The following is a 24,263-nucleotide window of genomic DNA, read 5'->3' as shown; positions in this document are numbered from 1 at the left end:
ACTAAAGAACAAATGAACACATAGGTCGATGCAAAGTGCTGAAAACCATACTAATTTTATTCCATAACATAGACCCTCAAATCTAGTGATGTGTCTCCTGTAGCTAGACACTTGAAACCTAGAGGAATATGTCCACTTCCTCCAAGAATAATGTGAAAATGTGTATGCGTGTAGATGAGAACTATAAAGGAGTGTAGAAAATAAACACACACACAGTCATTCAGTCACTTTTGATTATGTTCCTACCAAGTGCTTCGCCCTGAGCAAGGTGCAGAAGCCAAGGTGGGGACAGGGGCCCTGGGTTTCATGGTGAGAGTCCTACTCAATCTCTTTACATCAGAACTTCCCTTCCCTCTTAAACAATTTTCTGAGTCTAGTCACATTACACATGACCGACACAATGAGATTCAGAGACCAAAGCAGCCACAGTGGAACGGATGCTTTCTAAAAAAACCAAGAAATCCAGGGCTCTGATTCTGCCATCGGGGAACGCTTCCTGGCTATTGGTCACCAGAGGGGATGCAGGGTAAAATTAGCCCTGCCTAACTAAAAGTGGCCACGGCATGTCCTGGTTCTAAGAAGGAAAACAGTGATAGGTACAAGTTCTAGAAAGTGAGCAGGACTAGATTTCAAGTGCTCCTCAAAGAATGTGCTAAAGACAGGCCTTGGGCCTTAACACTGTTTTCTAAAGCAAAGCATAGGTTGGTTTCTGATGTATCCAGCAAGTGGATACTGTACCACGTGGAACAATGAGGACTCCTTGGGTTTTAGTTGCTTATGGAATCATAGGAATGGACATTTCTACTCAAAACTGAAGGAGTTATTTCTTCCAGACCTGAGGAAAATGGTTTAAACCAATGTCAAATCTCCACTCCGCCCACTTGTTAGCTGTCTGACGTTGGGCAAGTAATCTTCTACAAGCTTTAATTTCTTCCTTTGTAAAACAGAGGTAGTGAAATTACCTCTCTGAGGTAGTCGTATGAGATACTGTTGGCACTCCTAGTAAACGTTTACTACATCTCCGTTGCTGCCAATGTTAACAATATTTTCTAGAAGTCTGTAAATACATCTACCAGAACACTTTTGTTTAAACACCTTAAACTAACAAAAGCTGCAGAAAAAAACCTTTTGCCCATTAGATCTTGTCTTGATTGGAGTCTCAGACTTTGCCAAAACACTTTGCAAAGACATTACCTTAATTGATCGGGAGTAGCCGTGTGCCGGGAAAACACATCGTCACCAGCCATTGTTTGTTGAGTGGCTGTGATTATCTCTGGGAAAAGGACAGCCAGGGGCAAAGCTGGGCCATCTTGGCAAAGGCTTGAGGGTCTTGATGCTTCTCCAAATCTTGTAACAAGGAGTGAGCCAGAACTTTCTTTCAACGGGTAAAATTGCTTTTCCAAGCTGGTGAGCCAGAATTGCTTCCCTGATCCATTTGTTTTTTTAATTCTCTCCCACTCGATGTTGGCACTCGGCAGAATCCGGAGCACGTCATTATTATACAGACGTCAGTGGGAGCTTAGCGGGCGCTGATCAACCAGCGTGAACTCACAGAGGAAACCATGTCCCCAAGTCAGCCCCAAATTACAGCTCTTGGCAGTGTTTCCAGCCAAAAGAAGATCACGTAATGTTATAGAATTCTCTCTCCTTCATTCGATGGCGGGCATCAGTGTGAGGTCAGGAGCTTTATCTGTCTTTGAATCCACTGTCATTCCTGTCACAGCATAAGGAATCAACAGTGGCTTGTTGGTTAATGGAAAGAGCAAGTGAACAAATGACGAGGTCTCTCGCCATCTTTTAAGACGAGATTGAGAAACGTGTACAAGAAAATAGTACAGGCAGGCAGAGCCATAGCATTTGAGCGTCATGACGAACGAATGGATGGATGTCAGCCCTGAAGGAAGAAACCCGGGTACCAGAGCCAAGGCTGTCTGCCTTTCCACGTCATCATCCGCATCTGGACAAAAGGGGGAGACGGAATTATGACAGGTGGAGATAAGAGCAGGCAGCCCACCCCTGACCAGGGTCCCCCCCGAGCAGGGTATCCCAAGAGCCCAGCCACACACCCCCGCCCCGGGCACCCAGGCCCCAGTGAGCACCAAGGACCAGAGTAGTGCGCAGATACTAACAGAAAAGTGGAAACCATTTATTTCAAAAAGTCCTGGTGGCTTTAATCCCGAGCTCAGTGCGAGGCAACCACGTGACAGGGATTCTTAACGTTGGGAAACAGTGTTTGAGTCTGATTTTCCTCCAGTCTTACATGTTCCTTACCTCAGAGGCTGCAGTCAAGAAATGTATTGGAAACTCAAAAAAGGAAAAGAACAGAAAGAAAAAGACATATGGGAAAGATAAAGGAGGTCTACAAAGTTTAATGTGTCATAGCCAAAACCACAGTCTTAATATTCCACCAAAGAAAGAGGGAGTGAATTGAATGAACTGTGGCTTCAGGAATCCATGCAGTACTGGGCAGCCTTTAAAAGATATGGGAAAACGTGGCTGATGGAACGAGCTAGTCTAGCTCTCTCCTCTCAAAACCCCATTAAAATGAACAAAAAGCATTAGTCCACGACGGCAAAGAGATGGGGAAAAGGAACAAGGACAGTTGTCAGTAGACACTTGGAACTAGAATGAGTTGATGGTGCTAAATTCCTAGCAAAGCAGAAGAAGTTGAGAGGTGCAGGCCGGGTGGAGAGGCCATCAGAAGGGGCCCGGCCTCCACGAGACTCAGGACGGTGGGATGCGAGTCCTCTGCACAGCAGTGGGCAGGAGAGCTGCTGACCAAGGACGGGCTGTCTGGCTGTGAAGCAGCAAGGCCTCCAGGCCCCACCCGGCCATGGACAGCCACAGGTCTGCCCATGAACTCCAGACAAGAAAGAAGGAGAGAGACTGACTCTAGGATGTCAGGGAGGGGGGAAGCCCAGGGCTGCATGAGAGGCCAGGCCTTCCCACTGGACCCTACTCTGCAAGGCCAGCTGCCACCTGCAGGCAGGAGGTCGGAAGAGAGGATCCTACCGATATGGATATTTGGGGATCCCCCAGTGAGCTCACCAGATTTCTTCCCAGGTACCCGCACGGAACCCCATGAGTGTCCACAGACCCTGTCCACAGAAGCACGCTTAATTAGGATCAGTGGGCCAAGTATCACCAGAAATTGAGGCAAGGTCAGGATGTGACAGGCAAGAGGCCAAGACAAAGAGAGCAAAAAGGAACTTGGAGAAAAAGTGCGTATAACAAAAGAAAATGAAAATAAAGACACTTTCTATTGAATTATAGTTGATTTACAATGTTGTGTTAGTTTCAGGTGTACAGCAAAGTGATTCAGTTACATATATTTTTTCCAGATTCTTTTCCTATATAAGTTATTACAAAATATTGAGTATAGTTCCCTTGTTTATCTATTTTATATATAGTAGTGTGTGTACGTTACTCCCAAATTCCTAATTTATCCCTCCCCACCACCTTTCCCCTTTGGTAACTGTAAGTTTCTTTTCTATGTCTGTGAGTCTATTTCTGTTTCGTAAATAAGTTCATTTGTATCATTTTCTTAGATTCCACATATAAGCAATATCATGTGATATTTGTCTTTCTCTAACTTACTTCACTTAGTATTACAATCTCTAGGTCCATCCATGTTGCTGCAAATGGCATTATTTCATTCTTTTTTATGGCTGAGTAGAAAGACATATTTTTAAAGATATAAATTAACAGCCTCAGAGAGAAAAGAGAAGAGAATGTATCCAGGAAACATACATGAAGCTATTTCAAAAAGATATAACAAGAAAGAGCACTTGGAAATTTAAAATATAGTAACCGAAAATTTAAAAGCCAGAAGAGTTGGATAATGAAATAAAGGGCATTTCTAAGAGAGGAGGGAAAAATGTTAATTAGTCAAGAATATTCAAATATGACACAAATGAACCTATCTATGAAACAGAAACAGACTCAGAGACATAGAGAACAGACTTGTGGTTGCCAAGGGGATAGGCAGGGAGAGGGATGGTCTGGGAGTTTGGGATTAGCAGATGCAAACTATTATATATAGGATGGATAAACAACAAGGTCCTACTGTATAGCACGGGGAAATATATTCAGTATCCTCTGACAAACCATAATGGAAAAAGAATATAAAAAAGAATGTATCTATAACTGAATCACTTTGCTGTCCAGCAGAAATCAACACAACATTGTAAATCAACTGTATTTCAATTAAAAAAAAGAATATTCAAGAAAAATTAGAAAATTGATTTAGAACTTGCAGCGTTCAACTAATTGGAATCCAGAAAGAAAGGAGAAAAGAGAAGGAAGAAAAAAATCTTTGAGGAAGAGCACTAGAACATTCTGCAGAATCTCAGGATGTACAGATGGCTGGGGTCCATGGATGACCCAGCAGAGGGTGAAAGCAGCTTCACCCAGGGCATGCCAGGATGGTCCAGGGCTCAAGGAGTGAGAAGATGCTCAAGCCTGTGGAAGGAAGATAGCCAGCCAGCCTGGGGTTGGGATGGGGGTGGGGTGCCCCCACTGCAGGGTTGCAGCCTGGAAGACAGTGGAATGAGAGCTGAGCATCCTGAGAGAGCTTTCCAGTGTAGACCTCACAGGTACCATGCTGACTGCTCAGTGTAAGAGAACACAAACATTTTTAGGTTTTCAAGATCTCAGAATTTTACCCCATACCCATCTTGTCTCAGAAAGCTGATAGAAAGTGCCCCCCTAAAATGAAGAAGTGAATTTTAAAAAGGCATAGGATCCAGGAAGCAAAGGATAAAAAATCTGTGTAAAGGAATTTCCAGGAAACAACTCAGTGAGAAGAAAAAGTAAGAAAACAAATCAGTTATCAAGTTCAGAGAAAACGAAAGTTCATCTAGAAAGAAAATGTAGTCAACATACACATTATATGTCTCGGCCGCAGAAAGTTGCTCTTGAAGAAAATTTCTGTTTTCATAATTATAATATCTATTATAACTCTATATGGATAACTAAATAGTGAATGTTAATTTGAATATTGTGCTCTAACTTTTTTTCAAAGACTGGGGAGGAAAAGTATGTGTGGGGTCGTGTGTCTGTGTGTGAGCCTGTGTCTCAAAGAACTTCTGGAGTAGGAAGCCAAAATCTAACATGGAAAAAGTCAAGAAACAGCAGAATAAGCTCATTATGTAGAAAAACAGAGTAAATGCTAGACGAAAAGTAGTTTGAAGTGGCTGCTGTTGGAGTGGGCTAGGAGCTGCGGGTTTGACTCTAAGCCTTGTGGTACTGTTTGCCTTTTCATGTCCATGTTTTTCATAAAACATGGAATTTTAAAGGTATAGGAGGTGGATATAATGTATTGTGGTAGAAGGATAGAAAAAATATGACTTTAAAAGAAAACAGAAAGACCAGAAAAATGTATGCCAATTGTTAGTAGTTAATCCGAGTGTCAATTAAGGGATTTTTTTTCTTCCTTTTATAATTAAAAAAAAATTGCAATAGATATGTATTACTGATGAAGTTGTAAAAGACCTTTTACACACATACACACACACACACACACACACACGTACACACACACATACACATGCATACACACACATACACATATACACACACATACACACATACACACACATACACACACAGACATACATACACAGACATACACACACGTACACACACATACACACATACGTACACACACACACACACACACACACACACACAGCACCAGGCACACAGCCCGGAAGAGGAGGTCGCCCTCCCTGGGAGGAGGAGACACGCACTCCACCCACTGGGAGCCTGAGGTGGTACACCAAGGGGCTCCGGGAGCAGGACTCGAAGCCCAGCAGGGGGTGCTGGCAGCACCCCTCCCAGGACGAGCACTTGGAGGACCAGGGCCTCCTTGGACTTGGAGGCCCGGGGCTGCTGTGAGCCCCGCAGGGCAGGAACCAAGCACAGGCATCTTGTCGTGCCTTGCACATCCTCTGCGGGCGGTGCAGTGCTCTTTACATGCGGTTTCGTCAGTGACGGTGGATGCAGGAAAGCTTTGTCTGTAGTGCAGAGGAGAGGAACCGTTTGCACCCTTTCAGGAACAGAGACCTGGAATCAGTGAATCCAGCCTTGCAGACAAAACGGATTTCCCCTTCAACAATGAGACCTGCTCGATCCTAACAAGCCGCCTTCAGAAGCTGTGCATTTGTCATCGTTGAGTCTCCCAGAGGAGCTGGGTTTCCGTGCTGGCTGGGAGCGTGGTGTCCCATATGCCGGTGTCCCATGGGCTGACAAATCCACTGTGGTTCTGGGTGCGGGGCGGTCGGCCTGTGGACAGTTGCTACCCTGGCTGCAGGGGCAGGAGAGCGAGAGAAAGGCCAAGGGTAAGGCCAGAGATGCCCTCTGTCCTTCCTCTGCAGGGGCACATCATGGGGCCCTTGGTGAAGCTTCCAGAAGGAATAGTTCGTCTTTGCATTTAAGTGAGAGCTCAGGATCCCCTTTCTCATATTTACACTGAGGAGAGATTTCCAAGTCTTCTGATTTGCCTGGAGCCCCTAGGAAATACGGGGCAGAGCCCCCGCCCCCTGCCACCTAGGGGTCTTGGGGGGCATCTCTGAGTATCCCTGGACCCCCTCAGGGCCACTCCCGGGCAACCAGCAAGCCCTCACACCCGTGCCTCCACCGCCTGCCCATGAGCCCCAGGAAGGGGACTGGCAACCTGCCAGCCCTCCTCGGGGTACCCGTCACGCCGGCCAGCTCCCTCACGTGCCCAGCCACCCTCACACTGACTGTTTGTCCTCCCTTGTGCTTCACAGGTGTCTCTGGGGTCACAGATGGACTTACAGAAGAAGAAGAGGCGTGCACCAGCTCCCCCTCCACCCCAGGCCCCGCCGTCCAGCCCGCTGGTGCCCCCCCGCACGGAGGACAGGGAGGAGGACAGGAAAGGCAGGACGGGTGAGTGATGGCGTCCGCGCGCCTCTGGGTGCTTGGCCTGCATCTTAGCGCTGCTACTCACCCCTGCCGTGGCTTCCCCCGTGATGGCATTAACTCGGAAAATATTTAGGCGAAAGAAAGAAAGTCTGGAAATAAACGGTTGTGAGCCAAGGATATCCTACAGGCATAGTTTCTGGGGGTGATGCGGGCGTTTAGAAGGTGGGAAAGGCGTGGGTGGTCGAGGAGGCTCGGAGAGTGCGAGTGATGGAGAGCTGGAGAGCTGGTGGGTGTGGCTGGGGGACGGCGTCTCCCGGAAGGAAGGGGACGAGTCCTAGGATGGCGCCCGTGGATGCTGGTGTGAAAGACATCTCGGCCCCAGGGCGTTTATACACTAGATCATGTGACAACAGTTCAGTCATTTTTTGAGCACCCTTTTTGAAATTGATCTCCACTTATAGAGCTTTCCTGTATGGTATTCTCTGAGAAAAAGAGAAGCCAGAGTAAAGAGGGTGCAATCCTGGTATCTGTGAGCAGAGACGTATTCGACCATGATATCCTAGCCCCTCATGTTACAAGGGAGAGAAGAGATGGGGGTCTCTAGGTCCACCAGCCAGGGATGGCCAATTTTATTCTAAAATCATTCAGTGTTTGTTGTTTCATTTATGTAGGGACCGAGATAAGCCCCTGACGCAAGTGCTTCAGCCATTACAGGAGTGCCATTCAGTCTCCCCCCAGGCAGCCTCACATTTTGCCGTTGATCTCATGGCTGCAGCCCCCAAAGGGAAAAGACGCCCAGGGATAAGTGGTCACATTGTTGGTCCCTAAACCTTTCATAAGAGCTACTTGGCTGTTGGTCAGCATTTTCCCCCTGGCCAATACCTCGATTTTAATGTCTTAGCATTTCACAGCCTGGGAATCGATTTTGCTAAGGAGATACAGCCAATATTTCATGTCAGTCCATCGTCTTTCCCAAAGGAAAAACTATCTATCTGATTTGAAGGAAATGTGATCAGAAGCTCCTTCAAATAAACCTGTTTTTCTTTTTCTTTTTTCTTTTCATAATGAGACTCCCATTCTGCCTTCCAAGTTTTCTCCCCACTCTTTTCATAAGTGGATGATGAACTCAGATTGAGAGTCCTTGTTGAAATTCTAAGAAGCATCCGTGGTTAGGGTAGTGTAGATGTGGTGAATCCTGCCAACCTCCAGGCCAGACAGCCCATTTTAACCCCTGGAAGGACCTCCCGATTCAGCCTTGAAGGACCAAGGTCTGTGTCCAACGAGTTTGGAGAGCCTGGCCTGGGGGTGGGCAGCTGGTACTCACAGGGGTCTCAGAAAAAGGGAGATGGGCATTTTAAAGTGAAAAGGGTAGGGACAGTTCCCTCTCTAAGGAACATGTACAAAGAGGAGGTATGGGTGGTAGTAACTGCTATGAGTCTCTCTCTGGTCCACAGACTTTTGTTTTGTGGATTGAGGAGGAGGCCAGAAGCTCCCTTCCTCCTGTCAATAACTTTGAATATTTTTTGAGGTCAGCGGTCTTGGTGGCCATTTCAAAGCAGACTTCCATCCCCATCAGAAATCCCCATGAATTAAAAGTACAATGGCACCAGAGCAGAACTTTTAACCAAAGTCTTGGCTTTAGGTTAAAAGATAATAATTTTGAAAAAGTAGCCCAAACCACAACAAAATATGCTGAACTTCTTTTTGTATTCAGATGGCTGGAGATAGAAATTTAAAAAATTTTTGGAACTTGCACTAAAGTAGTATTGCAGCTGGCTGGATTTGGGTCTCGACCCAAATTTCTTGGTAAACAAAAAGAAGCCTTCCAGTAGAGAGGATATTCTTCTACCTGCCTTGCCCTTGGGGTTGGCTTGTCATGTCAGGTGCTTACCTGGGCCAAGCAAACCACACTCATTCAGACGCCTTGCTTATTTGCACTTTGAGGGAGGAAATGATATGTATATATGAGGAAATTAATATTTTTCCAAGTCTAGAGAACTATAAGCAAGAGAAAGAATAATGGATATATTTCTTGATGAAGAAATGATGTCTTAATATTTTTATTAATAGTCTGATGAAGGGCATGAAGTGTAGACTCTATTAATTACTAGAAGATTCTAAACTTTAGAGGTTGAAGCCAGTATTTTTTAAAGAAATAATCATGAACACAATTTATGATACTAGTAACTCCTATCATTTGTTATGTTGTCATTAACTTTCAAAAACTTTATTAGCGGAAGATAACCATTTCTATAGAAAATTGTAAATAGATTCCCAATGTGAACAGATCAAAGAGGGCTGCTCGGCTGGTCTGAGAGGTAGACTGGCCTGGGGGAGATCCCCACCCTTTCTCCAGCCCAGGATCCTTTTCAAAACAAAGTTTAAAAACTGTTACCGCAAACAATGGAAGAGGTTGATAGTATAAATGGGCTTAAAGAGGTAAATCAAACTAGGGGTTATTGGATCTGTAATAGGTAATAGATGTAAGCAGCAAGAATAAGCTAAAACACAAACCTGTGAACCTGAAAAAGACTAATGTGAAGAAAAAGGGTTCCTTTTAACTTGACAGAGCTGTTTAGGGACCTTTTCATAATAATTTCAGCCTTTAAAAATACTTGTGCCTTTCAGAAACAAATGGCAACTGCGCAGTATATTCAAAATAACCCAAGGATAGGACCCTACGTATATAAAATGTTAAAACGTTAGAGAGGTTGGATTTGGTGTGCTGAGTGAGGTTGGATGCGGTGCTGGGTGTGTTTGGATTTGGTTCCCGGTGTGGCTGCATTTGGTGACGGATGAGGTTGGATTTGATGTCGGGTGAGGTTGGGCTTAGTGCTGAGTGTGGTTGCCCTTGGTCCCAGGTGTGTCTGCATCTGGAGCTCTCGGTGTGGTTGAGTGATGGTGACGTACCCTCCACTGGAGACAGAGGGCCTCTGGGCTTAACCTCCTGAAGTAATCCCTGTTGATTCCACGTAGGTGTCGGACGGCAGGTGCCACAGAAGCCTCCCAGAGGCACTGCTCGGGGCCCCCCCCAGTTAGTGCTCCCCCCGCCCCCGCCCTACCCTCCTCCTGACACAGACGTGGCAGAGCCTCTCGGCTTTCCTGGGGAAGGCGCTGTTTCCGAGGCCTCCGACCTGAGACCCACACGTACGTGCCTCTCGTTTCATCTGTGTCGACGCCTCACCTCTCTGGTCTCCGGTGTCGGCGCTGGGTTTCCAGACTTTCCATTCTTGCCTGGGGATGTGTGTGCCTCTTCCCTCCAGCTTTTCTCTCTCAACGCTCAACGCAGTGTGTCCGGTTAACAGTGAATGCACCCCGAATGCCAGGCAGGTACCCGTGAAGAACGATTTAACCCATTAATCATTCATGTTGTGGTTCGACTTCAGCCAGAATTGCATCGTGTGGGTGGAGACAGCCAGCTAGGAGCAAATAAATGTCCCTCAAATTAGAACTGTACTCTCAGTGCCCGCAGGTGGCCCACTCAGCACAGCACAGCAATGATGCGATCGTATAGGCTGTATTGCTAAGCTTGCTCAGGCCAGCTGTGAATGCCAAGGGGGCTGTGCTCCAGAGCTGGGGGGACTTAACGGATTAAAATCTTTGAACCCTACAGCCAGTGGCCAAGCGTTAGTCCCGCAGAAGGGGAGACTGAGGCACCAGAAGAGGAAACAGCTTAATTTGAGTCTAACAACAGCCAGAATTAAAGGCTCATTTTGTTTCTGTTTCTTGTCACACCCTGTCTGAGATCAGGCTTTCTTCGTTGTTTCCTGGGATTTCTTTTGGACTTTAATAAGCACCATGTATAGCATTCCCACCTCCAGTTGGATATTAGCTCTCTATATTTCACTGTACACACACACACACACACGACATCGAGCCTGGGTGCATCCCTCCGTCAGGATGCCTGAGCTGTGCAGGGACATTGCCTTATAAAGCAGGTACCGTCCAGGGCTACATTTTCCCAGTGGTGAAAAGTCTCTATGCATTCAGCCCAGGGAGCGGCTGGCGCCCACATGAGATATGCAGCCCTCTGGTTAGGAAGTTCATCCTTTTCCACCATCGAACCACTTGATCTTTTTCTGTCTTCTTTGGAAATGACAGCTAGCTCCCCGCCAGCTTCTGGGGAAAGAAGATAATCGTTGGATTACTTACCAACTTTCTCTAGGCAAAATAATCCTGATTCATTTTATCTCTTTTCACAAAGACTTCTTTTCCATCCTCAAAATCTGTTTGATCATCTTGACGTTGGACATGTTTCCGAATGCAAATGAAATTTGTCGGGGATTCAGAAATGGAGGATTAGACAGATTAGTCGGAAAGATGACACCAAGGCTTAGACAGCTCTGGGGCTGTGTCATCTCTGAAGAGAGTGGGTTTGAAGCCCCACAGGCTGAGGCCATGAGCTTTCAGTGGCCGCTCCTGTGGTCCTCACCATGGATTGTCCCCCCTGGGGAGCCCGTGAGGGAGGAAGGGCTTAGGGGAGAGGGTGGCCCTCGGCAGTGAGGAGTGGCCACAGCCCAGGAGCTCGGGGGGCCTAACAGGATGGGATGGCCAGGCCCACGGACTGCCCTATACTTGACCTTATGTAAACCCTCAGACCCCAGCTTCCCCCGGGCCCCTGCCTGGGTTTGGGGGGACAGTGTCAGCGTGTGGTGTCTGCTGGGGAGACCAAGGACAAGATTTAGCAGCTGCTATTTTCTTTTTTTTTTTGGCCGCGCTGCGCGCCATGCGGGATCTTAGCTCCCCAACCAGGGATGGAACCTGCACCCCCTGCAGTGGACGCTCAGAGTCCTAACCACTGGACCACCAGGAAGGTCCTCAGCTTTTAAAGGCCCACAGCAGCCTGGAGAAGAAGAGCTTCCCCCTGGGTCTCTCCAGCGCTGAGGAAATACATCCCATCCCCGCCCTTGGGAGCCTTTCCAACAAAGGTCTGCGTAGAGCATGAACAAGCCTCAGACAGAGGAGGAGGCCCCCTGTCTTCTTGCCTGGAGGCTCCGTCTCCTTCTCCTGCCCCGGGACACTTCTCTCCATGTCCTCCTCTCCCCACGTGCATGTCCAAGGACCTTCCCCTGCCCTGGACATAGCTCACCTGCCCTCCTTCCCTTCTCATCCCCTCTCACACACCCACAGAAACGCCAGGAAGAGAGCACAGAAGCACGGGGGGAACAGAGCGGGGCCCCGTGAGTGTTAGGACCACGCAGAACCTGGCCCAGGCATAGCAGGACCCCTCCTGTCCCCTAGCCCTGTCCTCCTGACCACGTGTGCACCAGGGGTTAATGCATCCAGCTTGGAGCTTTTATTTAGCAGGACTGTCCCGAACATTGTTTACAGCATGAAAAACTAGAATCGCCTGCCTAGCCAGGCAGAAAGCAATTCACCTGCCTTGATTCAGGTCTTTAAAAAAGTGAGGGAAAACGACTCCTTTGTTGTCATTTGTTTTATTTTTTTACACCACGTTGAAATCTGGGTACTGCTCTCCCTCGTCTCTGGGGAGCTGTGGATTGTTGGCATGTAAAGTGTCGGGTGTGATTTCCGCCCCTTGTGGGCATGTGCATCTCACCTGCATGCCCATCAGACTTGCATCTATTTGTAGCCATGGGAGCTCAGTAGACACTTTCATATGCCAGCCATAAGCTCTTGTGTGTCTCCTCGTGAGTTCAGCAGGAGTTAGACCTGTGTTCTCTGTCTAAGAAACGATGTGTTAGTGGTGGAAATCAGACCTGAGTACCTGGAGGCCGGGCGAGTTCTCGCTCCACCCTCTCTGGGGAGACTCTGTAAGGAGGAAGCTGAGCCAGAAGCAGCTACATCACTGGCCCCTGGTCTCACTGTGGAACGGGTCCAGCAGGAATCGACATTATGGCGTCTTTGACCTTCAGCCTCTGCCTGCCCCCACCCCGAACGTTCCTCCCACTATGCCAGAGACTCCCACTGGACACCTTTGGCTGCGCACCTTCTTTGTGATTTGTACCACAGGTGGCATATCCCACTTAGGTCATTACAAAGAGGTAAGATACATTTTCTTGAAAACCAGTCAGCACAGCCAAAGATAAGATGGAAAGACTTAAGTAGCAATGAATTAATAGTAACTGGATTTGTACGCAGATGTGAGAAGGTGGCAAGGAAGACGTGAAACAGGTCCTCATACCACACCTTCTATTTTGATCTCTCCCATTCCAGAACCTTCTGTTCCAGCCGTCCCCCTGTCCCTGAGCCTTGCCTCTGCAGAATCTTGGTTCCCATCCTGGTGGCTTTGCTGGGGTTCCCATTACGGCTCCCAACCATCCTTTCTGTCCCCGGCCTTCTGCCAGCTGACCTGGGCACCAGGTGGGCCCCAGGCCCTGACCCAAGGACAAATCCTCTTTCCTATTTTTATGCTTTAAGTGTTAGCAGCACTTGACTCATGGTCATTAAGACCATGTTGACCTGGAACAGAAGCAAACAGGAGGAGACGTGTGTTCCAGGTCAGTGCCACATCTCTCTGCATCTCCTGAGCTCTTTTTGAACCAATGTACAGTTTGTAGTCGGAAGAGGTAGAATGACCATCCCCTCATGCATCTGTTCAGCTCCAAGAGGCCACCTTCCGCGGCCGGCCCCTCCGCCAGCTCTGGGGGGACCCAGCCTGGATGTCAGATTGATGTGAGCCCTGCGTACTCTCGCACAGTCAGGGGCAGGGGTCTCCTCTGTGCTCGCCCTGCTCCAGCCCAGGAGCCCTTTGGTCTTTGGCACGGCCACCCCTCCCTCCTGTTGTCCTCTAGGTGTTCATCCATTTCTCACTGTACTTGTTACACAGGCCTGTATGGGCTACCCGACTAGTTGAAGCTACTCGGAGGCTGTAACGGTCTTAAAGGGCATCCAGCGCCAGCACTGAGGTCTGTCTGTACGATGTTCTCCATAGCGTCAGCACTGCATCGGAGACCTTGGCAGTCACGCCTTCAGCATCCCAGCCCGGGCTTCCGTTCCTCAGTTGTCTCCTGGTCAGGTCCGTCTGTCAAGACGCCCTGTGGTACCCTGGATCCCGATGACCCCCACCTCCTGTGTTCACCCTCTTGTGTAGCCCTCCCCTGAACATGGACTCGTGTCTAATGAGTAGAATGTGTCAGCAGTAGTGGAAGTCACTTGTCACCTCTGAGACTAGGTGGAAACAGTCTGTGGGTTCCATCTGGAGCCTCTCACCTGCTCACCCCGAGGAAAGCCAGCTGCCGTGCTGAGATCTGCTCTACGGAGAGTCCACGGGGCAAGGACCGAGGGAGTCTCCAGCCAGCGGCCCTCAGTCCACTGACCATGAGAGCTGAGTCCTGCCATGGCCACTGAGTGACACTGGAAGCGAAGCTTCCCCAGTAGAGCCTGCAGGTGAGACTACAGCTCTGGTCCACACCTTGATTGCACACAGCTGAGCCATCCCGGCTTCCAGACCCACACAAACTGTGAGGTAAATCCTTATGCTTTGAAGACTCTAAGTTTTGAGGTCATTTGATCTGTGGCAATAGATAATCAATACAGGTTGCAAAACTCCCATCTCAAACCTACTCAGTTAGGGAATCTCTTATCTCATTAGGAATCCCGGTGGGACAGACTTCAGTGCTGAATCTGAGGCCTAGAGTTGCCATCAAGGCTTTCCCTAGATCATCTTGGGGTTGGCTTCCTCCTCAGGCTGGTACCCAGGGCGCCGTGGCTGTTCCCTGCATCCCATCCAGACACTGGAAGTCTCAGAGGAGGAGGAGAGACTATCTTTTCTAATAGTTTCATAGGAAAAGGGAACCTTTCCCAGGAACGCCCAGCTGCAGAGTTCCTCTCGTGTCTCATGGACCAGGGTTGGGTCTGGTGCTGACCCAGTCCCTGGGTGAGGATGGAATCCCCGGAGTGAGTCAGGTGCCTCCTGACAGCTGGGGTGGGGTCAGCTTTCCCTGCCTGTGTGGGAGTAGCTGGTCAGTACAGGAACTCTGCTCGCTGGGAAATGTGGAGGTTGCACACTGCATCAATAGCCAGCAGTGTTCACCACACACGAGTTGTAGCCTGAGGTTTCCATCCTGTGTCTGGAGAACATAAGATGTGTCGTGAGCAAGTGCAGAGGGAGGATTGTGTGCCGGCAGTGAAGGCCAGGCGCGTGGCTCAAAGCAGTGTGACCACACACCTGAAAGGCAGAAATCACCAGGGCACCGTCCTCCTTCGGGGGCAGTTTCAGTTCAGGCCTGGCGCCCACCTACATTTCCCATTTCCTGCTTTGACAAACCAAAGGAACTACTAGAAATGCTCCTGACATTAGAAGGTGCTCACTTAGAGCCCAGAGACTAAAGGGTTTGGTTTCTTGATCATCTTAGTAGCCAAGAGGATAACAGAATAGGGTTAGTGAAGTTGGGTGTTCAACCAATCAATCTTTGGAATCCTGTATCGCATTTAAAATCACTTTCTGCTCTAAGAAGCATCATTTTCTCTCTTCCAAGGTGAGCCTAGCTTAGGATAGACAAAATGCAGCCTCTTCAGAGTTGGTTAGGGCAAGTGTGAAGCTGGGTGAACCTGGCCTCTGCATTGCCCGGTGCAGGACTGAGGTCCCTTGGCCTGGTCCAGGCTGTCACTCTCTCCCTGGCAGCCACGGCCAGCCCAGCCTGTGGAGTCTGAGGTGGTGAATGCTTGGTGCACACGTGGGAGAAGAACGGTTAAGCTGGGTGATGTCTCAGCCTCATGGCACAAAGGTCACCGTGAATGGGGCTTTGGTGATGTGTTTGAGCTTTTGTTGCATAATTGTAACAACAGTAAATAGTAGTTCCTTGGCCTATGCTCTTCAATCTTTTTGTTTCTTATTAATAAGCTTTCATATTAACCTTTAGATATCTAATCAAGTACATTGGTGCATGTCTAAACCAGTATATTTGTGCATATGGATTTCCCCCCATAACTTTCTAACCAGCTCGCTCTCTGATTTCGGTTTTAGTTGAACCTTCATTGTGGATCATGATGGTAGAGTCTATCCCATTAGTTGCACTGAATTGTTTGTTTACAAGATTTGCAGTACTAGTTATGATTAAGTTATTAACAAGTTATTAGCTACTTATTTTAATGACAAGACCCTGGGGATTTTAAAAATCAATGCACAGAGAGCTCAAATTACAGATCCTTAATTTGTCTTATATTTTTTAAATTAAACTGTCCAATGACTGTCATTTTCTTATACATTTTCCTACACCAGGCTTGAGGAAATCAGCCTTTCCTTGGGTATACTTTTCTAAGGTAATTGACAAAGGATTTTAAAGGCAGAGAGGGAAACAGGGCCATTGTCTCCTGTTCTAAATGACATGTAAGGTTAAAGCACCACTGTGACAACCATTGTGATGTTTCTAGCTGACTGGTTTTCAATTTGTGAACAAGTGTCCCATTCTAAAGAACTTTAAGGAAATTCTAAATTAGGGGAATAAAATGAGAGAAATAAACTATCCATTCTCAATTAGAAGATAGTAATTTGCTCAATGTAAAATTAATAATAACAATAATTCACATTTTAGGCAGTGTGACTCAGCAGAAGATCTGAAAATCTAGAAATATTTTGGGCCCGGCTCTGTGGCTTACTGGCAAAATGGCTTTAATCAGCTCCCCACACTCCCAGACTAGAGCCTCGCTAACGGCTGTGCCATGTGGCATGCGGGATCTCAGTTCCCCGACCATGAGCTGGCCTGAGCAGAGAGCTTACAGAGGACAGGACAGGAGCTTCACTGATGCGCCTTATATCAGGACCAATAGTCTTCAAAGTCACCTAACATCTTACTTTACAATTGGAACCAACACTTGGCCCCTTTCCAAACAAAGTAGTTAATCCTGAAGCTTGTGACACAAATACAGTTCTGGGAGTCTCGTTTGTCCTGGAAGCACCCTTGAAACCCTACAGGTGTGTGGACTTCAGAGCAAGCCCAGGGAAGCACTCTTGCCCTTGTCTTGGGTATACTTGCCGCTTTCCTTCTGTGGCAAGAGAACCAGCCACGCAGCTGCTCCTGCTGCCATGGGAAAGGGCACAGCATCCAGGAAAACAGGAACTGCGTGGTGAGCAAATGGCCCGTCTCATAAAAGGAAGGAAGTCAGTGACTATGGGAGCAGAGTCTGTCCCTGCTCAGAATACATTTTGAAAATGGACTGAATTTTTAGCCTGTTATTATGGTTGAAAACCATTGAAACCATTCAATCTACCCAATATGAACTAAAGATTGAATACTACTTAGAAGCAAAGCAATGAGAATCATGGTAGAGTTATGTACAGTATTTTTTTAAAAACCCTATGAACATATTTCCTTTTGCTAATTATCTTTTAGCCCTTTATTTACAAGCTACCATGTTCCTAACTTGAGAGAGAATTGAAGAACTTAGTGACAACTCAGGGAGCCCGTATGCGCTGGACCTGGCTCACGCCAGCTGGTGAGAGCAGGTTGTTGAAATTTTAGGAATTTTGCAAGCCAGTTGCTAAGTAGAACCATTATTAAAAAGTAAAGTATGTAAGCTTAAAATTAAATAATATTAAAAACAAAGGTAACATATTAAAAACTCACCACTTTCTAATTATTTTACTACATTTTACTATTTCTGTGTTCTTGAGGTTATGTACGTTGAATCAATATGATTCAATAATATGTAACAGTGAAAATGCTATATAACAGCACACCACTGCACACCTCTTCTCAGCACCACATTCAGTGACTGATGAGACCTGGAAATCAACCAAGGAAGGAACATTTACACCATGGACATTGGCAAAGGCTATACAAATCAGGGCTGGATTTATTGTGTGCTAATTGTCCAGGTGTAGGATGTAACATTGGGAAATGTTAATAATGCAGATTAATTATAACAGCATATTATCAATAGCCAATGCATTGTGAAAAGCATCACCCCACCCCATCCCGCCAAAGTTGAAGGATAGTTCTTCCATTTTCCAAAAACCACTATTCAATTCAGCAAGGTCATTCATGTGATTGACAAAGAGGCCGAATTCCAACATCTGTCTTCATGGTTTCATGTTCATCTTACTCCTTAACATAAAACGATCAATCCACATTTGTGTCAAAAAGACACGTGTTTGTCAATGGTAATAATAGGCTGACTACAGATAAAATAATTTGACAAAAATTAATAAAAGGATTCTGTGAGAATCAATTGGTCATATAGAATTTACAACAAAGACTATTGCATATTTTATTATTACTTGTAAATTTTGTGCTACCCATCCTTTGTATCAGTAAAACTTTATCTGTCTGTTTATCCCTTTTACTTTTTCCAGAGAGCTGGTGAGTAACCATTTACCATACCAGCCTCCCACTGCAAAGGAATAACATATAAATAGGAATGCTGAAAGGGAGTAAAATTATTTAGTTAAGAAAACAGATGACAATATTATTTTTTATTTTCCTAGTTCACTGCTCAAGCTGTGAGTTGACACAAATAATCAAACAGGTTTCTGTGTCTCTCAGAGTTTTAATTTGCAGGCTAAGTTCAGCTTTGGCGTAAAAACCAACTTTTTTACATCAAGAGTTATAAGAACTTCTTTCTGGGTTCACATAAATTTAAGTTCTTCCTGGAAGTAAGGAATGGACAGCTTGATTTTTCAAGAATGGTTCAAGATTCTTAATAAATATCATTATTTTATTTTATTAGTTAAAAAGTGAATAGGGATTATAAACCCATCATTTCTTTACTGACAATAGTCTTCTAACCTGTTGTCTTAAGGATTTTTATGAGATAAATAAATTTCTGTGAATTTAGGCATGGCTGTCCTTTGTTTTAATCCCTTACCCTCGAGGCCTTCAGGGCTTTAAGCCACTCCATGCAACCAATGGCCCTTCATCAGATGGTCAGTCTCTCACTGCGGAAAAGAGCAAGGCCCAGGTCAACATGCATATGCAGTTGATGCCTGTCTCCAACTCAGTAAGTCAATCGGTATTTTCTGAGTTTATGCCTGAGCCCTGCTTAGTATCCACATTGTCGAGGCTGGATTGATTGATCTGCAGCTGAGGGCATTGGGAAGCAATGTTATCTATTTTTCCCTAGAGCTCTGAAAGCAACTTAGACTTCTTTCCAGGAGCTTTCCTACCAGCTGGTCACTGTCTCTGCCTGCAAGGACTTTAAGGTTTTGTATCAAATCCATATCATTTTATTAGAAAACCTCCAAGACAACAGTGAGTGCAGTGATGCTGATGATATAACTCTTCCAAGGACAGAATTGTGTACGTTGGATCAACAGGCCCTTTGGATAACTGACATAGTCAAAGACTGAAAGGAAGTGGGAGATACAAGTGAACTTATATACAAAACAGAAACAGACCCACAGACAGAGAAAACAAAGGGGAAGGGGGGGAGGGATAAATCAGGAGTTTGAGATTAACATATACACACTACTATATATAAAATAGGTAAACAACAGGAACCTACTGTATAGTACAGGGAACTCCACTCAGTATTTTGTAATAACCTATACGAGAAAAGAATCTGAAAAAGAACATATATATATATATATATATATATATATATATATATATATATATATATATATATATATATATATATATATATATATGTATATATACATACATACACACATATATATATATCTAAACCACTTTGCTGTACACCTGAAATTGACACAGCATTGTACATCAACTATACTTCAGTTAAAAACAATAAATTAAAGTTTTAAAAAAAGAAAGGAAGTAGAGGAAACATTAATAATATGATGATTTGGCCGACACCTCACTCTCTATGCAGTGCTGAATCCCCAGGGCCTTGATGATGAGAAGGGTGACATTTATTTTGCCAGAGTTTGCGTTCATATTTTACTGTTTATTTTCCCCCCCGCAGTTTATTGCTGTGCATCATTCCCTACCCATGCCAAGCGCTTCTGACGGACGGCCCCTTCCTGGAGCTCCGTACCTCTGACTTTTCCCTGTGCCTCTGCTGTCCTGACTCTGATTCTCCTGTTGATCTTCCATCTGTCAGCATAAAAGAGCTCATTTGTACACCCGCAACTTACTTTCTTTAGAATTTACATATAAATGCATAAACAACAGAGATTTGTCTGACCAAGGTTCATATTTCCTTGTAGGAGGTAAAGACTTCTATATGTAAATTCTAGGTTGATTATATTGACCTGTCTGAAATTCCCCTTTCATTGATACGTGGATATGTTTTTATTAAGAACCTTGCTTTATTTGAATTCATTATTAATTCATATTTTTCTTGTTTGATATTCAGATACAGAATTTCTTCTCCATTTTCCTTTCAACTAGATGGTGTCCATAAATTGACCAGCAAGGGCAATGTGGATAGAACTGAAATAGTCTATCTTTCTGGTAAAACTAAGTGCCTAAGCCCAGGAACTATAAATATAACCTGTAAGGACCCACAACTCATGATCTATAGGTATCCATTCGGGATAGGTAGGATATAACATTTTTGTAGATGTTTTCCAGGTTTTCCTATTACTGTGTCCCCTGCCATTTAGAGGGTTTATGAGAAGAAAACAGAGGAAGAGAAGCATGTGTCTCACTTCGTTGATTCACCAAACACGGGGTACTTGCTTGATGCTAGGGGTCTTTGGGGGCCGTTAGAGTGAGTAGCACATGACCTCTGCCCATGGCTTCTACTTACCATGACTCACTTGAGAAAAGAAGTAGCGATGGGTCCATTTGATAAATGCTAGTCCGGAGGTTTGTACGAGTGGAGCATATGCCCGAGGGTGTAGCTACCATGTCCATGTAGGGGTGTTGCCTGCTCTTCCTAGAGACGAAGGTCCTTCTCCCATCTTGAGAAAACCCACACAGTCACTGAGAACTGGTCACCGCAGCAGTTGTAAGACAGAGCAGGTGAAAATACTCATGTGAAAATTCAGGGCTTAGGAAAAAAGACTTGCTTGCTTTGATAAATTTTTATTATTGTGCAAAGATACATTTGAATTGGAGAGGCTTATCATGTTTCTCTCCAAAAGGTTTTTTAAATGTTAACTGCTCAAAGTGAGAAAAAAAATGAGTGTTTTTTACTTGTATGACTGTTGTCTGCTTGATCACAATGAGAATGGTAGCAATAACTGATGTAGGAAATATCGCAGCTGATATTGGTATTACTAGTAAATATAAGCTAGAACTTCTAGAAATATATGGCTAGAGCTGTGTATAACCAATCTAGTGCCATGTGTTGGTGAAAAAAACAAATTACTCAGGAGGAAACATAGAACAAGTTAGAAAGTGCTTTTCTTTTGCATTGAAATAAAGAACTATCGTCTGATAAGTAGCAGTCATTTGACCTTAAATCATTAAGTGGGGAAAGTCTAAACAAGAAAAGGTAATGTTTACCTAAATGTTGAGGAAAGCGTCAGGATTTATGGCCCAGACATTAAAGATTGTAGAAGATTGTATATAATTACAGCAAGAAGCATTTGTGTAAGAAGTAGCTATTACGCTGAAGAAAGATGGCGGTAGGAAGTCTTAAGGCAAAAAGTTAGGAGAAGAACAGGAGAAAGTGATATTGTTCATTGAATTATTGGTTGGGGGACAGAAAATGTAATACAAAAAATGTACCAAACTCTATGAAAAACAGAGGACACAGATGTTGGGGGTGGGAAGGAACAAACACAATGGAGATCGATCGAATTATGTGACAAATGGAATGCGACCAGGGCACCCCTGACGTCCTGGATCACGCAGTTAGCCAAAGACACAGATTTTTGATAACACCTCAGGGTTCTCTATCACCAAGGTGGTCTCTCACACAGCTGGGTAAAATTCAGGGCAATTCGATGAACAAGTTTTAGAGATCCACGTGTGTCATGACACTGTGCTTACCCAGCATCAGAATCTTCTAGGAACCAGACAAAATAATTTGGTTAAATATTTTTTTCTCGAGGCACTTGCATTTCTGAGAGGTTTCCATTTCTGGCTCAGCCCAGAATCCATCCCTCTTTGTGGGTCATCTCTTCTCCTTGTAAGCCAATAGGAGAACCGTCTGTTTCTTGTCTCCATCATGTTACACATACTACCAAGAGTCGAACTAAAAGAAAAACAGATTTGTGAGGGTTCACATTTTCTAGCCAGAGAGACACAAATCAAGCAGCCCTAGTGACTGACGAGCCTTGACTAGCCATGCAGGTTCCCAGGGACGCCCTCGGGATCACCAGCCCTAAACTCTTGCATTTTCACCGTAGAGACAGTGTCAGCAGTGGGCAGTGGAACACACTGTAATTTCTAAACTGCATTAGTTGAGAATGTTTGCCATGTCACTTCACCGGTACTTTTGACCTTTTCCTATGAAAATTCAGAGATTATTTCGTGGTGAATAAATACTCCTAGTACTACAGATGAAAGAATTTGGAGAATCTTACTCCAGTTTCCTCACTGGTATTGTATTTTATCACCCATTATAATCAACCACGCATTACATCTGTGTTTGCAATGCTTATCGACTGCTAATTTTCAGTTTCCATGTTAATTTGGGTCCATCATATGATACTGTTTGTTCACAACTCTCATAATTCATGTAGTCTGATCCAAAACATGCCCATATGCAGACTGACATTTTCCACGGCAAAACAAACTTTTCTGTAACAGAGATAGGATTACATCTTCCAAATATTATGCGGGGAGTAAGAGCCCCTCCACACAAGTATTGAAGGCACGACCGATTGTCTAGGAATTAATCCACTCACAGAGTACTTACTTCTTCTCTCCCCTCTGAATTGTGTGTGTGCATGCGAGCACACGTGTGTGTTTTTAACTATTTCATCCTTCAAACCCAAGGAATGTAGAGCAGGAGAAAAACTCAAAATAGTTTTGCTCCTTATTAGTTGCCATGGTAAAGCAACACGAAGCAAACTTCAAACACTGGTGAAAATGAGAGTCCAAGTGTGAAATGAAATGAGACTTGGAGTTACCCGCGGGCTGAGTTCCCATGCTTTACTTGTCACCAATAGCAACACAGAACACTTCTGTCAAAAACTCTTCACAGGAAACTGTGAGATTAAATTTATCATCACTTTCTGTGTTTATTCTGCCCTTAAATGCTTTATATAATCCTTCTTTTTCCTTCTTCTTAAGAAAATAATAAACTTTTTATTACTATGAGCAGAGCTGTGTAAACTTCAGAAGGCTGTATCTGCCTCCAGCAAAGAAAAAATGTTCTTCAGTAAAGAAAAAAAATGCAATTAAAAAAAAAAAAAAAACCAAAGAGGTGAGAACTATTGAGACTATTTAGGCTGGCTACATTGTTTCCAGGGTGATAAATCTACCCTCCGGTTTTCAGGGAGGAAAATGAGGGGGAAAGTGACCAAACGTGTGACCGAAATCAGAACGCAACAGCCAGTGTATCTCATACGTTTTTCTTTGGTGTGTGAGGAACTAGGGTTAAAGAGAAAATAGATCCTCATATCTTTCGTATGAATAAGACGTGGTAATGAGGGATATAAAGACTTCCTAATAGCACAAATCCTAAGCCAGATGGCAGATGGCCATGTCTGGCCCACAGATGTGTCCTCTTTGCCAGGTAAAGTTGCCAATATTAAGTCATATTGGCCTTGAAATTCTGTCTCCTCTGGAATGTGTAAGAACGCTCATGCCTTCGGGGCCCAGAACTCAATGGGCACCATGCCCCCCACCATCTCCACGGCCCAGCCGGGAATTCCTTTGCTATGGTTATTCTTGAGCTATGGTTTTTCCAGTCAGAGAATGGAGGGGAAAGTGATGAAGTCTTGCCATCAGGCTCCTGACTGTAGTGGACAAAAGTGGGAAAATGAAGCATAAACCTATAGGGCTGCAGTTTCAAAGAAAGGGGGATAAAGCTCAGGTTGGAAGTAGGGAGTATTCGCACCTCTGGCTGGTTTCTCTCATGGACGTTTCTGCCTAATCCTGGGAGCCTTTGATGTACGACCTCTCTCTCAATCTTTTCTTCCCACCCCCCAGTGGCAGGCACACCCCAAATCTGCACCCACAGAGGGTTACTGACAGAGCCAGGAAGGGGATGCCCGGGGTAGGGGGGATCTGCCTTGTGCATCTGCCTTTCCACCCCCGTCCCATCACAGCTGTCACACAAATAAGGTAGAGTGTGACCCTGCTGAGGGCAGCGCGGGCCAGGCCTGAACAGCCACTCCCTGGACAAATGGCCTGCATTAGGGCCCTGGGGCTAGAGGACAGAAATAGTGTACGTGAAGACGGTGTTCATGAAGTCCCGTGAATATCAAATAATAGCGAATGGTTTTAAATTGAGATTTTTCGTATCTAGTAGTGGATTGTAAGTTTCCTTTTACTATTGCAAATTGAAATATGGGAATCAAATTGATGGGAATTAGCAGTTTTTATCTTTTAAGAGTATTACTGATGTATAATTGGCACACAGAAGCCCTACATGTGTGTAAAGAA

General features: G+C 45.2%; 1 protein-coding gene across 1 annotated transcript in view; it reads left to right on the top strand.

The window, feature by feature from the left end:
• Positions 1 to 24,263, top strand: part of COBL (cordon-bleu WH2 repeat protein) — a 270,206-nt gene that overhangs the window by 194,433 nt on the left and 51,510 nt on the right. Inside the window, exons 8-9 of the mRNA XM_068550231.1 lie at positions 6,774 to 6,912; positions 9,865 to 10,035. Of these exons, the coding sequence (XP_068406332.1) occupies positions 6,774 to 6,912; positions 9,865 to 10,035 (310 nt within the window). The remainder of the gene's footprint in view (positions 1 to 6,773; positions 6,913 to 9,864; positions 10,036 to 24,263) is intronic.

Source organism: Eschrichtius robustus, chromosome 8 (genome assembly GCF_028021215.1).
Source record: "Eschrichtius robustus isolate mEscRob2 chromosome 8, mEscRob2.pri, whole genome shotgun sequence".
Taxonomy (NCBI): domain Eukaryota; kingdom Metazoa; phylum Chordata; class Mammalia; order Artiodactyla; family Eschrichtiidae; genus Eschrichtius; species Eschrichtius robustus.
This window is presented reverse-complemented; position numbering and strand designations above follow the sequence as displayed.